We start from the raw sequence: 18099 nt of genomic DNA, 5'->3' as shown, positions 1-18099 counted from the left end.
CGGTGAGACGCAGGGAGTGATGGGGAAAGACCCCTGTCACCTGATAATCAATGAACAGACAAACACAGTGGGTTTGCGAAGATTGTGCACTGCAAATCCGGTCACTGGTAAAACAAAGGCGTAGCATTACGCCTTTTGTGAAAAGTACAGCCTGTACGCCCTTCTTGAGGCGTACAAGAGGTCATCCGCTCCTTTTCTCCAATCTAAATGCATGGGGGGATCACTTTGACGCGTAGTCGAGGGGGAAATCACCAGCAATAGTCGGGTCATCGATTCCTTGTATTAAGCGTGATGGTAATAGCGTAATAGCCAAAATTTTCTGAATTTTCCGTTATAAGGGCACCCCTTGCAAGACGGTTTAATTCAAGCTATGCATTCTGTGTGTTAGGGAGAAATTTCAAAGAGGCGCAAGTGTGATAAGAACATAGTTTCTCTTCGTTTTTCAAAGGGTTTACTTTGTTTGTACGTCACAAATGAAATCCTCTTAAGATTCGTTCTATGGAAAAATTTAGCTTCCTTCCATACCGGCGCTGAATTTCCTGTAACTGTCTCGTTAGCGTGAGTTTACTATGGCTATCAGGAACCTAGACGTGCCAACGTAACTTTTGTTTGTCATTTTTCAAAATTTTTTTCGTAACGCGGCCAGGTATTTAAAAGTCATGCATAAATTTGCTAACATTCAAAATTGAATTTTAAATTTAAGTTACCCTTTGCCTAAATTTTTTTATCTCTAGCTGTACCCGAAATATGAATAAATGTTAAGTTGGTACACCCTCCACAGGTGAAACAAAGGCATTAAAATTATGCCCCCTAATGGCGTAAGCGATTTACGCCCTTAAAGGGCATCAATCGTTAATGCCTTTGGGAAGGGCATTAAAATTTTGCTTGAAATTCATATACCATTAATTTACGCCCTTCCCAAGGGCATAAAACTATTTATTCCCTTGAGAAGGGCGTAAAAGAGTATTTATGCCGTAAAGGGCGTAATTTTTATGCCTTTTTATGCCTTTGTTTTACCAGTGTGATGGCTACCTGGGAAAACTAGGAACCGTTTTTGCCGTGTGGAGCCGGTGCACAATGAGTGCAGCGGCGGACTCCGACTACCTTTCGGCGCACAGGCTGCCCGCTTGGACTGTCGCGGCGGTGCGAGTGCGACAGCCACTGCATTCCTTCCACAGGCAAAACTAGTCCTCGCGGCTGGCGGTCCCTAGCGGGCCGGGCAAGGCCGGGGATGGCTCAACCAGCAGAGGTGCGGCTGTTCCGGTAAGTTCCGGGGCTCCCCCCCTCTCCCCCTCCCCCCGTTTCCCTTTTCCTTTCTCACTCACTCTCTGGCGCCTGTGCCCTGCAACACGGAACGCAGGAAGGATGCTTGCACGCCGCGCTCGCACGGCACAGGGAGCAACGCGAAGCAACGCGTGGCCGAAAGGGAAGCAGGCTATCAAGCCCTCCCAACTGAGACGCGCGCCAGTCGCTCACACTTTAAATGTCTGACGAGGAAGTTTCTCATACCCTTATTCGAAGGAAATGGCGCAAGCGTACACTGTAAAAAATGTTGCAAATTTTTGAAACCCATTGGCATGCGAAATTTTGCCACCCAATGTACAAAGACTCCAGTTGCACCCAGTGGGTTGCAGAAGGCCACTGTACCAGCCCACTTGATGAAATACATCGACCCGTTGGACAGCGAAATTTGCTATTGTGTCGTCGAAAATCCGTACATCTGAGACGAAATTCATGATTTGGGTGATTTGGGCTCTGAGCTCACCCACATGTTCAAATTTAGTATCTTGTGGGTTGAAAAAGTTGCCGTCCACGTGAGAGAATTTGCACATGTGGAGATTCTCGGATGGCCCACCATGCCCACCTGTAGAAAAGTTAACATTGTGGTTAAGCTGAGTTCCTCAACTTGCCCACAAATGCAAATCATCCATCGAGGGCGCCGCTAACGGCAGACGGTCTCGAGCCGGCTGGGTCAAGTAGCCTCCGCCGAGCGTCTTCGACTAGCTAGCGTGGTGGCGCAGTGGTCAGAGGGGTTGGGTCCTGAGTGGAGATTGCAGGTTCGATGCCCATGCACCTCGTGATTTTTCTGAGGTCAGCCCGCATTTTAAGACACCTCCAACCGGGATCTATACACGTGGGCAAGTTGGGGAGCGTCTTGCGGCCAAGATGCAAAATTTATGCACCTTGGGCAGCGGGAGGGCCTACTGTTGCCCACGTGAGAAATTCACTATTTGGGTAAGAACGGTTCCCTTATACACCCATTGGGCAACAAAATTTTGGCGCCAGTGGGTTACTGAATTTCGCAACCCTTTGGGCTGCGAAATTCGTGATCGAAGGGTGGGTGCAGGGGCGTTTCAGCACCCAAGTAGCAAAAATTTGCAACTTTTTTTTTACAGTGTAGGACGAACGTCGTTGTTCTTCGCATTGCGAGGGTTTTTCTTTGAATCTTAGTGGAACATGAAGAAATACACTGGTAAAACAAAGGCATAAAAATTACGCCCTTTAGGGCATAAATACTCTTTTACGCCATTGCAAGGGCATAAATCGTTTTATGCCCTTGGGAAGGGCGTAAATGGTATGGGGATTTCGAGTGAGCACGGGCCGCGGTCGGGGGTGAGATTTGAAAACTAAATGTAAGTATGCACCCGCTTTGTTAGTTATCAGGAATAAAACATGTTTATCCAAGAAAATTTCACTGAAAGAAGAATGGTCAGTTTCAAGCAGAAAAAGATCCGAAAATATTTGTCAGGGTTTGTTATATTCTATCGACAGCCATCTTGGAGATTCCTCTACTTTCTTTAAAGGTGGGATACATTATTGGGAAAAATAGTGCAAGCTTTCATAGCCTTCGTTGAATATAGAGGCCAATTCTCAAGATTTCCAAATTCGAAGAGGACTTGGAAAGAGGAAGAAAAACTAAGTCTGAATGAGACATTGATGAAAAGTGCAGAGGTATAAGCCTTTTAAATAGTGTGGGTTATTTCTAGTTGGGAAACTTTTACATTTATTTGATATCTTTAAAGACGTCAACTTTAAAACGCTCGAAACAGTCCACTGCGGGCCAGAGCCCGCAAGTAGGCAACTTATCGGACTTGTGCCTGGTGATGTAGGATGGGTTGTCTATCTTCTTGGCGCTCGGCACCTGGGCAGTGGTAGTCTGTGGAAACGACATCAAATTTGTTCCATCGTGAAAGCTGCCACGCATGTTTAAGTGTGAATTCATAGAAGCAGTCGTGTTCTTTTAAACATGACGCCATAGGCACAAGTTACCAAGTAAACTGTGAAAACTTTTCACAGTCCGTGCAAAATCTGTTGAGACGAAGCGTACAGATAAGAAAAAAGCGTGGTCAGTTTTGGATTTCTCAAAACACGTACAGGAGTGTCTTGTATCGCGATTTAATAAACGTGTATTCGCTGGCAAAGATCCAACTAACTTGTAAGGCTGAATACGGGAATACTTCATAAATGCTTAAGAATAAAGTGACTGCATGTCGTGCAGTGATTTAACCCTTTGTCTCCCGATTCTGTTTTTGAACCCTTCTCGAAACCATCATAAATTGCACACAAAAGACTTGCACGGCTTAAGACGGTGCTTAATTACTAGAATAAATATATTTATTCTAGGCCTCATTTTTTCCTGCATGCGCCTTGGAGACCTGGAAGCTGTTTCTCCCGCGTTGCAGGAGAATTACTTAAATTTAAAATTAGATTTAAAATTTTGTCGGCGCAAGTTTACTCCGACAGTAAAAACACGATACTTACTAAATATCCACGTTCCCGAAATGAAACTCAAAAAATTGTATGGGGGAGGGGGATTACACATGGCAAAAATAGTGTTCGCTCTGGTTTACATGAGAAATTCTGCGTAAAGATACACTAAAGGGGCTGGGGGTCTCGTACTAGACGGAAGATAACCGTGTATAAGCTTTGCTAAATACTCTACAAGATATATAAATGTCCATAGACAAGAACAGATCGTCTATCCAGGATCTACATTGTGTCGTCACCATCACTGGTAAAACTAAAGCGTAATATTACTTAGTTATGCTTGCTACGCAGTATTACTGTTTTCAAGCGTAACCAGTTCACACTTGAAATCAAGCGTCACAGGTTTATCCCCCATCTTATGCCTAGTGAAATTTCTAGTCTATGCTTGATTTCAAGCATAACTTCATGCTTGACTCATGCATATAAAGACGCTCTAGTATTACCAGTGATCTGAATATCCATAGGACTAATCACGTATATCCGGTCTGTATAAGAGCTATACTTTATCTGAATAACCTTAGTATATCTGTATCTCTCGATTTACTTTAGTTTACTTGGTATCTGCTATGTCGCTATTTTTTCTGGGTGTCTATCGATAAGTGACGTCCAGCGTAACCCTGGGTGGGGTTCAGCTTCACTGTAAACAATTCCGTAGTTTTGTACGGAAAATGTACAGACGAAAACGGTACGGAAGTACGGTTTTACTTGTCCCACAAGAACTCATGTAATCGAGTACGGAAAAAAGTACAGAAGTTCCCTAGTAGGACAGGCACGGACGGTCCAGGCAAATTATACACCAGACATAGACATGTTCCGTACTTTTTCCGTACTTTTTTCTCGCAGTGTTCAGACGATTTGCAAATAACGGCCGCTAGGCTACAAAGCAACCAAGCCTGTCACGTTGCCACGTTCCTTCAAGTGTGACCAGTTCCGTTCAAAGTGACGTGACGTCACGCTTCTTGAAAGCGACGGCTGCATTGCTGAACGGACGAACCTGTAGGCCTCTAGCAGCAACCTTCCAGTGGGTGGCCTAACAGACAAGGGTACCTCTTGCTTTATTGAGTTTTAATGTCATTTTTGTGTTTTATAATGGTTTTTTGGCCTCAGAAAACATTTTTAAGAAAAGCAAAAAAAGTTCGAAAAAAGTACTTTTTTGAGTTTTTTGCTATCTTTGTGGGCCTGTAGCGCCTAAACGAGGGCCGGTACCACAACTTTGGGGCACGGAATATTAAAGTCCTTGTCCAGGGCTACCATTTGCACCACAGAAACAGTCATGTTTGGATTGGCGTCAATTTTTCCAACCAGGTCAAAAATAGGCGATTTTTGGGTGTTTTTCGCTAAAAGCATGGAATTGGAGTTGACCTAGGACCCCCATACCGGCAAATTCGGATTCCTTGTCCAAAATTACGTCAAGAGAACTTTACCGCACCCATTTATCACTATTATTGCCCGATCTGTGGCCGATTTTCACTTTTTAGTATAAATTAAAACTTTTAGTAATTTCAAACCTTTAGGAGGCTGCCATTTCTAAACTACTGGAGCTACAGCGGTGAAATTTCGCACAGAACCTTGCCTTACTAGGGACAACAGTTGGGCAAAATATGGGCGACATCGAAGATGGTCATGCAAAAGGTGGCTAATCACTCCTGGAATGACCCAACATCTAGTTCAAATTCTAGAAAATGTCGAAATTTTAACTCTGCAGTCTGCATTCGGGGTGTTGTCTACATCATTCGAAACGAGTGCCCAAAATGCCCATGGGCATTGCAAAGTGCAAAGGTTTGCAAAGGCATGCGTGCGTATTTGCGCTTCACGTGCAGCGGCCAAGCATTGCACCATTGCATCCTCAACTCATTGTGTTTATATTCTCGATTGTCAGGCGAAGTCAGAAAGAGACCAGTGGGTGGAAGGGGCGTTCATTGGCATGACGCATTCTGTCTCAGAAACAACTGAAGGGGAATATACGGTAGGGGAATACTGCCTCTAGCCCGTGGGGAGACGGCTCCGTTTGGCGAACGTAAAACAAGGCGCCAGCGTCCTCTCGCCGCCACTTGCTCCTGAGTCCCCACGCAGAGCGCACGTGTTCACGCTATTGGAAGTCAAGCGCTTATCGGGCTCTTCGATATGGCATCCAACAACGGAAACTCACAGGTAGGTTAAACAACTTTTGAAGAAATGCCTTGTAGTATACGAAGGGTTTTGCTTCGTGTTACGAAGAATTTCTTCGTAGATTTTGCAATGCCTGCGTTGTCCGTAATTGGCTGAGCGATAGCGAAGCCTGTTACTTCATTGGGGTTGAAAGGTTTTTCCTGTTTGGGGGGGGGGGGGGGGGGCGGAGCCCCCCAGCATGCAACATGCTAGAAGTAACCGACGATGGACAAGCCATTGCCTGCTGAAGGCAGGCTAGCGCCGCAGGCCAAGGTAGGTACGCCAGGCGCGGATTGGAGGAACAGGCAGCGAGACATCGCGAAGCCTGTTACAAGACGCGGTCTGGCGTAAACCTATCTTGTATGTGAAGCGATTCTCCGTAGAGTTTATACTGTGAAGGTTCTTGAGGCCACCGCATCGCAAACCGACGGGGTGGGCACGCGCATAATAACGCGAAATAGCGGCGTGATAGCCGAAAATTAGTTCTCAAAATTTGAAGTATTTTGTGGTTGCTTTTGGCTGTTCTAGCCAATTCTTGATGACTTTGAGGCGTAAAAGAGCGTGATAAGCCTAATCGTCGGGTCACAGGTTCCAACAGCATCTTGACTATCCCCTCGTTCAGACCTGAGCCTCAACGAGTCACAACCTAACTGAGTGGTACGATTTTTCTTTCAGGCCAATCACGAAGTGACGGAGCAGCCACAGCTCTCACAGCTACAGCTCCTCGGTCAGTTACTGGCAGTCCTGGCAGCGTCTCAATCACCTCCCGTGGCGCGCAGTACGGGACCTGCCCACCATGAAGCTAGCACGCCGATCGCTGAAACCTCGAGCACTCCGTCTCGGAAAAGGAGTCGAAATGACAACGGCAACGAATCTTACAACAGCCCAGGCACATCGGACGCAGCACAAGGCCTGCCATCGCCCCCGGGACCATTTGGCTCTCAGAGCGGATCACAAGCTTCGAAAGAAGAGGAGGAATTAGCAGACGCGGCACTGACTGCTATCGGAAATCTCTTCGAATGGGCCAGATTCGCGAGAAGCGACGTTAAGGCAAAGGTGTTCTCACTCGGAGAGAAGGGCGTTCTATCGTGCCCTCTGCAATGTGGCTTCCAGGAAGTTTGCAGTCGCACGGATAGACGGAATAATTTTTCTGTTGTGGACTTTACCAAGCACGTCCAGTCCTGCATTACAGAAATGTTGATGGATCATTGTTGTAAGAAACACGAACGTGGGCAGTTCATTCGAGACTTAATCAAAAAACGTGCCAGCCAAGGTGGCCACGGGTACAGTTAGGCACTAGTTTGTAAAAGAGCATTAGCATTTATTTTGCATAAATAAATGGGCTAATTTTTAGGAGAGATGAATTGACTTTGTTTAGGGTACGGTAAGGTTACCAAACATGGATCACTTTTTAGAAATGTCCCATATTTCGGCTCAAACAAGCGATGACCTAAATTTTCTTCGACACACTTCACGACTACCACAAAGGCAACCCTCTCCCAAGAACTGTACATTTAATAACAAATACTTTGAAATTTACAGGGCTTTGAAATTTCACTGATTTTAGTGATCCATGTTTGGGTCTGACCCAAACATGGATCACCCCCCCTCGCGTTTTGACAGGGGCGATCCATGTTTGGGTCTGACCCAAACATGGATCAGCCCCCCTCGCGTTTTGACAGGGGCGATCCGATAACTTCCGGTCACCTAAATTTTCGAAGGGTACACTCTAAAGGTGCCACGAAAAAATTTTGAGACATTTCTGATGAATGGATTCTTTTTAATAACGGTTTGAATTTTGACTCCTAACCTGAAACCAGGCCGTTTTCGGACCCCTTTTCAGAGGAACTTTTTCACTTGCATACTGTAAGGGTAACTGTAAGAATGCTGGAGATAGGATAACTTGTCGTTTGCAGGGTAGCTTGGTCAATTATCACTGGATGATTGCTAGCTACGACGGGAATGTCATTCACATAGCAGGCGACAATGGCAATAAGGATGGAACTGTGAGAGAAGACCACTTCACAGCTGTTCGAAATATGTTTAATAGAGACAGGTGCAGGGTCCAGGGCCTAAAGGCAAGTGGGCTGTCTCTAGGGTGCGAAGATTGGTCGGTAAAAGACTGTACTATCATTTACTTACTTACAATTGTGAGCACTACGCCAAATACTGGTCCGGAGATAATGAGTTTTGGAACCAATCTGGATCACCACCTTCTTGGTGCTGTGGCATATGGGCTGAGATGCAGGAAGGTGTTGATCCACGGTGTAAGTAAGGGAGAAAGGGGATCTAATATTTTGGGTACGTCGGATAGGCAATCATAGATCTTGAGTTGTAGGAAGTTTCCATCTGAGGCCTTCCCTTAAAGATCATTCTCTGTAATTATCTTTTTAGATGACATAAGATTATAAAGAGAAACTGGCGAGAAACATCGATTTTGATTAGTGTTTCGGTAGTCCGATGGTTGAACGAATGTGAACCGTTGAACGATCGTATGTGTTATATGTTATATTTATATGTGTGTTATATGTGTGATATGTGTTATGTGTATATGTGTACGTATTCGTATGTTTATCGACAATTAATCGATTGCCTTTTCATCGGGTCTGGTCTTCGTTTTCTTGTGTCTGCCATCCAGCCAACCTCTTTGTCGGAGCGGACCGCAGATCAAACCGCTGCATTCCACATTTTCCTACCTTCGAATGTTGTGGACGGTTTCTCAGACCGATCCTGCCCAGGGTTCTCTTGGCGCGCGAAAGGTATCGCAGTGGATGTTAGGTTTGGGAAAGGGAAGACACAAGGAACAACGTAACACAGGGGAAAGTTGCTTGTCACTATAATTCACAGTTCTCGTCGGTGGTTCAGATTTAAGACACAGTGAGAGTCGAGTCCACACTCTAAGGCTATCCTATACTAACGCTAAGCAGACCTAACCTTACAAGTTTGGCAATGTTCCTGGCAATCAGACCGTCAGCCGTACTCACTAGGGTCCTTGGTCGTGGCTCCTGGCTCCTCACTGGAGTGGTGCTGCCCGTTCCGGCGTCCGACACACACTGACTACGACCTACCCGCTCCGGCACGACTCAGGCTCGAAGGGAGGCCGGGCTTTCTTATCAGAGTTCGAAAAGTGGCGTGAGAAGTCGCTGCAGCCCGGAGTCCTGCCGGTGGGACTCCGGTGCGAAGGGCCACCAAGACCAAGCAGTATTTATTTAGGAAATGTTTGCATTTGCGTCTGGCGAGCGAGTCGGCTCGTAATCCAGGCGGTACCAGAAATAATTAATAAACGAAAATAAACTAATAATCAAGTTCACAACATCCCACACGACACAGATTGAAACGTCCCCGTTTCAAGAGGGATTTCACCATTGCCAAGAAGTGAAAGTAGCCAAAGGTACCAAAATAAAGGTAAAATTTGATTCAAAAAATTAAATTGACAAAATCTAAGTCGAGAGTACGCAAACTGTCTGCCAAGAAAAATTAAAATAAACCTACGCTTCCTAAACGTTAAACATTTTACAAAGAATGACCTAAACTTAATTTGTGGACTCAACCTCATAAAAGTACAAACAGAAGGTCAAACAAGACATTGTAAATAAATGTGATAAAAAGTTTTGACATATCTTTGTCAATTTTACCAACATAAGAGAACAGCTTCCATCCTACAACTAAGTAAGGAAAACAAACAACCAATAATTTTACAGCAAAATCAGCTAAAATTATTTGTGAATTTTTTTGAAAATTTTTCTATAAAGTGATTGCAATCAGACATTTTTTACATTGATCAGTCTTACTTTCAGGCAAAAATGAACACAGGGAGAACTCCTTAACCAAACTCGTTTAAAAATTAAACAAGCATAAGTCACGAAAAAGTTAATTAAAATTTTACTGTGACACAGGAAAAAAATTGACCTTAACTGAACACGTGAAAATCGCAACAATTTATGCTAAAGCATGCCCTGATTGTTAGGCTCTTAAACATAAACTTTCATGTTAACAAGACGAAATTTGTCAATCGCACCACATGAACGTCAAATGACAAATTTCTTTTCTACGAAATAAATGAATACACAAAATACACAACAAGGCTAAACGTCTTAAGAACTTGACACGTAAAAGGAAAACGCCGAAGGTACAATAGCACGGCATAAAAACTAAAGAACAAAAGCATGACATCTGTCAAATTTTGCACCCACATTTCCAAAGAAAAGAGACGAATTATCAACACAAAATGAAAATAACTGTACAGTAAGTAAAACAATGATCCCATTTGGTTAACTTAGAGGAATTTAAATGAATAAGAACAAAAGTAGACAACAAAATTGCAAGTCTTGGAACAGATACAATTTTCAGAGAAATTTGAGAAAAAGCGTAAATTGGCTTAAAAGAAACAGTGTGACAGCAAGCTAAGTTTTTTCGAGAAAAACAGATTTCGTCACATTTCTAGTCGTTTCCTTAGTTGACTAACCATTTGTGCACAGCTCCTTTCCCTATTTAATGACTAAGTAGGCAGGGGTGCTTAATGGAGTCTTAAGCGGGGCAGATTAATTTTTCTTTACCGTCCGAGTTAAAGTTTGGAAAGTAAAAATCGAAAATTTGAAAACCAAAAAGCAATAGCGGAAACATTACAAAATACAGATACGGACATTTCAAAAATTAACAACACTTTGTGACGGAATTTAAACAGAATTCGCGAGAAACCTAATTTTACTGTGAAACTTAGAAAACTATAAGGTAATAACTATGGTTATCTTATTTTCGTACTCTTGAAAACATTGAAATGATAAACAAGAAAGCAAACTAAAGAAAAGAAAAACGAAATTTAAGTACTTGATTGACAACAAAACGCTTGAGCAAAAGTTCAAAAAGTTCACAAACACAGTTAAACTAATGGAAATAAAATTACAAAAATTATTTAACTAAACATGGCTTTGACAACACAACAACTCGCTTATTTGGAAATTGTCTTTGGCTTTCTTGCGCTCTTCCGCACCCAAAACACACACACAGACACACACATTTCGCACAACACTGCACTGCACTTAATTGCCCTTGATAACACTGCACTGGCACCACTTTCACTTGCTGCTGGGGCCTGTCACAGGAAAGGTCTCTGTGAGGCCGGGGTGACGAGTGCGGGGCTCCGCTGCCGCGCGGGTCCGTGGTACTCTTGCTGCCAGTCCGGCGCTGCGGCTCGCGGGGTTGCAGTCCAGTCGATGCGGCGGGTCAAGGTGTGCCGAGCAACCACTTTGGCGGTAGCTCTGCGCTCACATCGGCGTGCGTGGCGTTGTCTGGTCAGGGGCGGGCACGGAGAGAAGCCGTTCCAGGCGAGGGTGTGAACGTCATCGCCGAGAGACTAAAACAAAAACATTGTGGCTAGACTAACCATTTGCTCAAAGCCTTAAGGTTCAACGTTAATTAAGGTTGTTGCCAACTAAAGAAAAAATTAAATTCATCCAAACGCACACTCAAAATGAGGGGCGGACAAGGCAACCAAACATAAATACAAAACAACACTACAATTTTTGTACGAAAATAGGATACTTAACTTAAATATTAACACTTGGAGCACACGGTGCAGGCTAACGCCATTGCAGCGTGCGGGGCGTCGCTCATCAGGGACTCGGTGGCGATCGATCTCGGCAGCGACGCTGGAGTCCGGCACGACGGCGGCCTCCTGGCCGTCACGCAGGGTGGTGCTGTCACAGCGCTGGCGCGGTCCTCTCGCTCAGCGGTAACGCGGCACGGGCCATGACCAAAAGGGGGTCACGGGGCAGGGGTGCCAATCCAAGAGGCGTCACTTTTTGAGCACTTGTCCGAGACGCACCATCACACTACGAGTCGACACACGCGAACTCACGAGAGCACGGGCACGCTCGCACACAACCCGCACTGTGCTCGGGGCGGAGGGCGGCGAGGGACTGACGGGGCTCGGGGGAGCAGGTCCAGCCGTCGTCGCCGTCCTGGCTTGCCCGGAAAAATTCACGGAGAGGGGGTGCCTTATCAGTTCTGGGGTGCAGGGACCAAGGCGTGACACCTGGCCGTGTCAAACTGCACTGCGACTGAATCAGCCACTCACAAAGTCTTGTAAAATGACTCACATGGGCACTGAACAAACTCTTTGTACACTTACACTAACCAGTGCACAAAACTATGCACGACACTGCACTAGGCGTTGGCGGGACGCTCAGACGCCGCAGTGGCATGTGCTTCCGTCAGCGCACGGGGCGTTGAGACAAAAGAATCATTCACTAAAATTAATTAAAATTAGCCAAACTACGAAGCAAAGAAAGAAGGACCGATAATCCGTCAGAAGGCAAATAGCACGCTGGGCTGCCGCGGACCTGGTCCGGGCTGCTGCAAGGTCTGCATCGCTATCGAAAGCGAGGGACGGAGGAAAAGACAAACAGAGGAGAGAGAGAGAGAGAAACGATAGGCGTGTGCATCGAGCACGGAGGCGGGCACGCACAAGAGCCGAGTACGACTGAAGGAACACCAGGATTGCCAAAAATAATACACAAATTAACCCAAATAAGCTTTCTAAATCCTAAAAAAAAGCACTGACCGTTTAGGTTGGCAGCACTGTTAACAAAACTTATAATGGTATTAATTTGTCCAAAATGACAAATTTCATCAACTCAAAAATGTCAGCACAACGGCAGACAAAAAGAAAATGAAAACCCACAACAATTAAAATTGGTCCACGAATCCAATTTTAATTAACAAACAATTTATTACTAAAGAGAACCACTCAGCCTAGCAAGAAAGCTAATGGGCTCTCGCGTCTCACCCAACAAATTCAATCAAAATCCCATGTCTTTTATCTCACGCTGTGTTCTCGGAAGTCATTTGTCAGTTAGGGTGCGGTCCATTCCTGTGCGCACACGGTGGATTCCGCAGTCAAAAGTCAAGGAGGGAATCAGGTGTCATGCGCGGGACAAAGGTCAGGGAATGACCAAACAGGGGCAAGGGTCGCACATCGCAGGGCTGCGCAGCGCGGCGGGGCCTCGTGTGTGCACACCGGGCCTGCTCGCCGGCAGCGAGGGTTCCTTATCGGAAGGGGAGAGAATTCACACCTCCACTGGAGCAAGGCGCGCTGAAGGGACGCGGCGTGGCGTCCACCACGACGTCCAGCGCGAGGGCCTCGCGTCCTGCGGCGGAAGAAAGAGAAGCCGCGAGCAACGCAAGTCGCAAAGGCAGGGGCCTTCACGCGTGCAAATTCTCACCATCCGTCAGCATTTAAGCTAACTGCTACCATTACTACTAAAGCACAATGCAACTTGCTTGTGCAAAGTGCACAGGCACGTTCAACTAGTAGCTCGAACGCAATTTAACAAGACACAAAGTTGACCGCAACTGGAAATCAAGTCAGAGTGTTGACTTTGCTATCCCTCGCAAAGGTTCCGTCTCGACAGCCACACTACAGGGTTCGTCGACGGGCAACAGGAGGGGGAGGGGGGAGCACGACAGGGCCGGGGTGCTGCGACAGGGGACAGGGAGGGTGGGGGTGGGGAAAGGGGTGGGGGCCGGGAGGGCCTGGCGGCGGAGGGCCTACCTGAGCGTCGGCGCGCGACTCACTTTTCGTCGCGAAGCACGCCACTGGCTCCGAGGTCTGGCCTAGGCCGCTACACGTGACAATGCCTCTGCCACTCCGAAAGTCAAGTACAGCGCTAGTTCTGTACAGCCAATCAAGACCAAGAATGACATTCTGGGCCAAGTTTTTGCAAACCAAAAACGTGTGCATGAACTCATGACCATTCCATCGCACTTTCGCGGGGTAAGCTCCCTTGACGCGCAAGACAGATCCAGCTGCCGCATGCAACTTGGGGATCTTACTGTGCCTAACGACGTCTTTCGCGGGGAGGAGTCTCGCGTCAACGAACGAGTACGTCGACCCGCTGTCGACCAAGGCCTGGGCCTTGCCAAAGGGGAGCTCGACGTGGACCTCGACTTGCTCACTAGGCGACGAGGAGAAACGGCGAAGTTCCTCGAGAGAGGGTGGTTGGCGGGCAGTGCGGCGTCTGCGTCGCTTGCGCCGGCGAGACGCTGTGCTCGGCGTGGTGCTGGACGCGCTCGTGAAGCCGTCATCTGCACCAGAAAGCACATGCTGGGAGGGGGAGGGAACTGCGTCCAGGGAAGGCCCATCAGGAACCTGGACCTCGGGCTGCAATGCCGCGAAACGACTCGACAACCGAAGCTGAGGGGGCACCACTGGCGCCACTACAAAGCAGCCAGGGGCGCGTCGCGGGGCGACCATCGTCCAGCCTCGAGACGTGGCTGACGGCGTGTCGGCGTCCGTGGGGGACGACTGCACTGCTTGCTTAGGCGCGGGCGGGGCGCGCACCGGCTTATCACACGAGGGTGCGGAGGCTGCCTCCAGGTGCAGGGAGTCGGCCGAAGGGGGCCACCACACCGGGGCCGGCCTCGGCGGCCTTATCTGCTGCGACTGGAGCAGGAAGGACTCGAAGTGCCCTTCGAATTGGGGGAAAAACTTTAGGAACACTGTGTGCTGGGGCCGACCGAACGGCCGATACACATGCTTTCCGTCGGGGGTGTACACAGCAATAATCACATTCAAAATCCTAGCCAACGCTTGCACTTCTACCTCGGCTGCGCTCGCACCATCGCGACGCATGTGCTGCGCGTACTCCTCTGGGGTGGGGCTGCGGGCCAGTCCTGGAAGGACTACAGACTCCTTGAAATGCGACCAATTTCTTAACACAAAAAGGACAGCAGCTCGGCGTAACTCGGGGGCGGGTGCTGTCGTTGCCCATTTACTAAGAGAGACACTCGTAAAGAGACAATTTCCATCGGAGGGGACGGACACCGTGGATCTGATATCAGCATAACACAACTCGGGGGGGTCCACTGCGGGGCCTGCAAGGGAAAGGGGGGGGGGGCGGGATGCAGTGGGGAAACGGGGAGTGGCTTTCCACCGCCGGGAAAATTTGTTTTTTGAAGGGGCCGCCAGTGACTGAAGCACGTGACAGTCGCGAATGGGGTGTGGACCACTGCAATAGTAGCACTCCAAAGGGCGGCGCTGTCGCTCGACCCATTGGCTTTGCTGACCACTCGAGCAGCCAGAGTCTTGCTCCTCGGAGTCAGACTCCTGCCAGTTTTCTACCTGCTGCAGGTGTGACACTGTTTGAACGGCGTTCACGGTCACGAGGGTGAGCTTATCAATTTTGTCGCAAAGTTGCCGGAGCTGCTCTGCCAGGCCCGGGCCTGCGTCGGGCTGGGGCTGCAGGGGCGAGGGTGAAGGTACAGGCGACTGCAAAACTACGGCGGCCGACGGCGCGGCCGTGGGCACTGTAGAAGGAAGTGCCAAAGCTGGAAGCGGAAGGCCTTTCTGCAAACTGGCCTGGGAGTGCGCGCGTAACGCGGCGCGACGCGCCATTTCCAGAGATTTGACTGCTCTGAGGAAAGCTTCAACTGTTTGGTAACTACTGGGCTGAAGTGCTGCTGCTACGGCCAAATCCAAACCCTTGTGAATTTCCTGCAATTGCTCAGCCACATCGGTGATGCCGTTTTCTGACACAACTGAAGCACGTCCTGAGCATACTGAGCATAGCTCTCAGCCTCGCTCTTAATTCGCGTTTGAAACTGGTCACGCAAATTTTGCTTTTCTAAAATGGGAGGGAATGCTGCGGTGAGCGCGTCACGGACACTCGCGTATTGCACTTTGGTGCAAAACTGGTCCAATTTCTGGCTGTGCTGCTTCGATCTCTCGAAGTCGGCGCGCAACGACTGTTGAGCTGACCCATGGCAACAATTTTTAAATAGAACAACTGTTGATCTGCCGTCACATTGCATACAGGCCGAACAAACGATCCCAAACGAGACAGAAACTGGGCACAATCTTCGTCAGGTTCCCCCCGAATTTTGGAAGCGGAGGAGAAAAGGACACGAGCGGGGCCGCCATGGCTAGGCGTGGAAAGAAAGAACACTCAAAAACAAATCCTCGCGGCGCACGCAGACTTACTCGGGGCGGGCTCGGTGGCCGGTCAAAAAACTGTGCGAGAATTGAGAAAAAAATTTCCAAACACCGCTACGCGAAACGGGGCGCGAAAAACCTGCCCAAGCACGAGGCACCATGCGCGTTCATGCGAACAAAAACCAAAACAAACCAACTTAACCAGACGGGGACCAACAGGGCGACGCACCGTGCGTCAAGTGCACAGAAAAGTAAAAAAAAAACTTAACAAACCAGAGTTACACCAAACGGACACAAAGCACCCTGTGTGCCCCCCTAGAAAAGAAAACCGAACAACACAACGGTCACCAATCGGGCACCAATCTGGCCCAAACACCATTTCGGGGAGCTAGGAAGAAAAAACCCAAAAAAAGCCACTGCAAGACAGACGGGCACCAACTCGGCCCGGGGCACCATGTGCGGGGTGCTAGGGAGAAAAAACCCAAAAAAAGCCACTGCAAACCAGACGGGCACCAACTCGGCCCGGGGCACCATGTTGTGGGCGGTTTCTCAGACCGATCCTGCCCCGGGTTCTCTTGGCGCGCGAAAGGTATCGCAGTGGATGTTAGGTTTTGGGGAAAAGGGGAAAACACAAGGAACAAGTAACACAGGGGAAAGTTGTTGTCACTATAATTTACAGTTCTCGTCGGTGGTTCAGATTTTAAAACACAGTGAGAGTCGAGTCCACACTCTAAGGCATCCTATACTAACGCAAGCAGACCTAACCTTACAAGTTTGGCAATGTTTCCCGGCAATCAGCCGTCAGCCGTACTCACTAGGGTCCTTGGTCGTGGCTCCTGGCTCCTCACTGGAGTGGTGTGCCCGTTCCGGCGTCCGACACACACTGACTACGACCTACCCGCTCCGGCACGACTCAGGCTCGAAGGGAGGCCCGGGTTTTTTATCAGAGTTCGAAAAGTGGCGTGAGAAGTCGCTGCAGCCCGGAGTCCTGCCGGTGGGACTCCGGTGCGAAGGGCCACCAAGACCAAGCAGTATTTATTTAGGAAATGTTTGCATTTACGTCTGGCGAGCGAGTCGGCTCGTAATCCAGGCGGTACCAGAAATAATTAATAAACGAAAATAAACTAATAATCAAGTTCACAACACGAACAAGAATCATTTCAAAGTCAATTTTAACTCGTTCTGTAAACAAATGAAAAGATTGTTAGTTTCGTGATAGTTAGCTAATCAATTCTTTAGTGTGTAAAGACAGTAGAGTAAGGTTCTTGTCTGTAAGATTTAGATCTAAGTCAATGCTTATTTTTGATACTGTAAATTATCATGTTTGTATTAACAACTAGAAACTCTCAGAATAGAACTTCTCTTCTTTTACTTCCTTATCATATCCTGACACTACCTAGAATCCTGCCAAATCTAATAGAGTCTCAACACGGTCAAAACGGTTCCTGGTTTTCCCAGGAACTCCCTGGAAATCGTCTGTGTGTTTGCCATAGGCTTCCGGGGTCAACCAGGAACCGTTTTACCGGTTTCTACCGTGAAGTATTTACCCGTTTTGACATGCAGATATGAAAAGTTGATCCTCATATATGGGAAATAGAACAAGTTCTGTGTTCAAAATATTTTTTCCCGAGGATATTACTGGACTGAGAACTGCCAGGATGTTAAGAAAAGACAAAATGGTGTCATTTTGAAGTGCAATTGTGCAATAGAAGAGCCCGTTGCAATTTTGCGACAAAAGTGTGCCAAAAGCCTCTTTTGTCACAATAATCAAGGTGTGCTTTGGTAAAATATAGCCACAACTAAATTATTGCATTCTAGGTGCGATACATCGTGCGAGGGGGCAATACCTTGTACACAAAAACCGTGTATTACGCGTAATACACGTTATTGTAATACAACTTTTGGGCCATATGTGCCAGTTTTTGGCATTTTAATGCCGTAATACTCGTGTAGTATCCCCGTAATACCGAGTACTCTGTACACGATTTCTTGGAGTGTTTGCCTCGGTTTGCCCCCTCGACATCGTGAGATTCGCATATTCGGTTGTACAGCAAAATGACCTAAAAATTTGTGGTACTTAAAGTATCGCAAAATAAATGACAGTACCGTGTAAACGCAGTACGGGTGCGTTGCCTCTTTCTCCTACCCTCCAGATTCGAGGTCCGATCGCCGCGACTGGAACTGGAGGGGGAGTGGATGGGGCGACGGGCCGTGCGGCGTGCGGCCGCCGCGCTGCAGACACGCCAGACGCC

General features: G+C 47.7%; 1 protein-coding gene across 1 annotated transcript; it reads left to right on the top strand.

Annotated features, from left to right (window-relative positions):
• Positions 1 to 5762: 5762 nt before the first annotated feature.
• On the top strand, positions 5763 to 8521 carry LOC117640021. Its single transcript, XM_034376199.1, has 2 exons — positions 5763 to 5919; positions 6592 to 8521. Exons 1-2 carry the CDS (start codon positions 5893 to 5895, stop codon positions 7207 to 7209), a joined length of 645 nt encoding a protein of 214 aa, XP_034232090.1. The 5' UTR covers positions 5763 to 5892; the 3' UTR covers positions 7210 to 8521.
• The last annotated feature ends 9578 nt before the right edge of the window (positions 8522 to 18099 follow it).

Source organism: Thrips palmi, unplaced genomic scaffold (genome assembly GCF_012932325.1).
Source record: "Thrips palmi isolate BJ-2018 unplaced genomic scaffold, TpBJ-2018v1 HiC_scaffold_12, whole genome shotgun sequence".
Lineage (NCBI taxonomy): Eukaryota > Metazoa > Arthropoda > Insecta > Thysanoptera > Thripidae > Thrips > Thrips palmi.
Note: the sequence above shows the minus strand (reverse complement) of the source record. Positions and strands in the feature narration are given on the sequence as shown.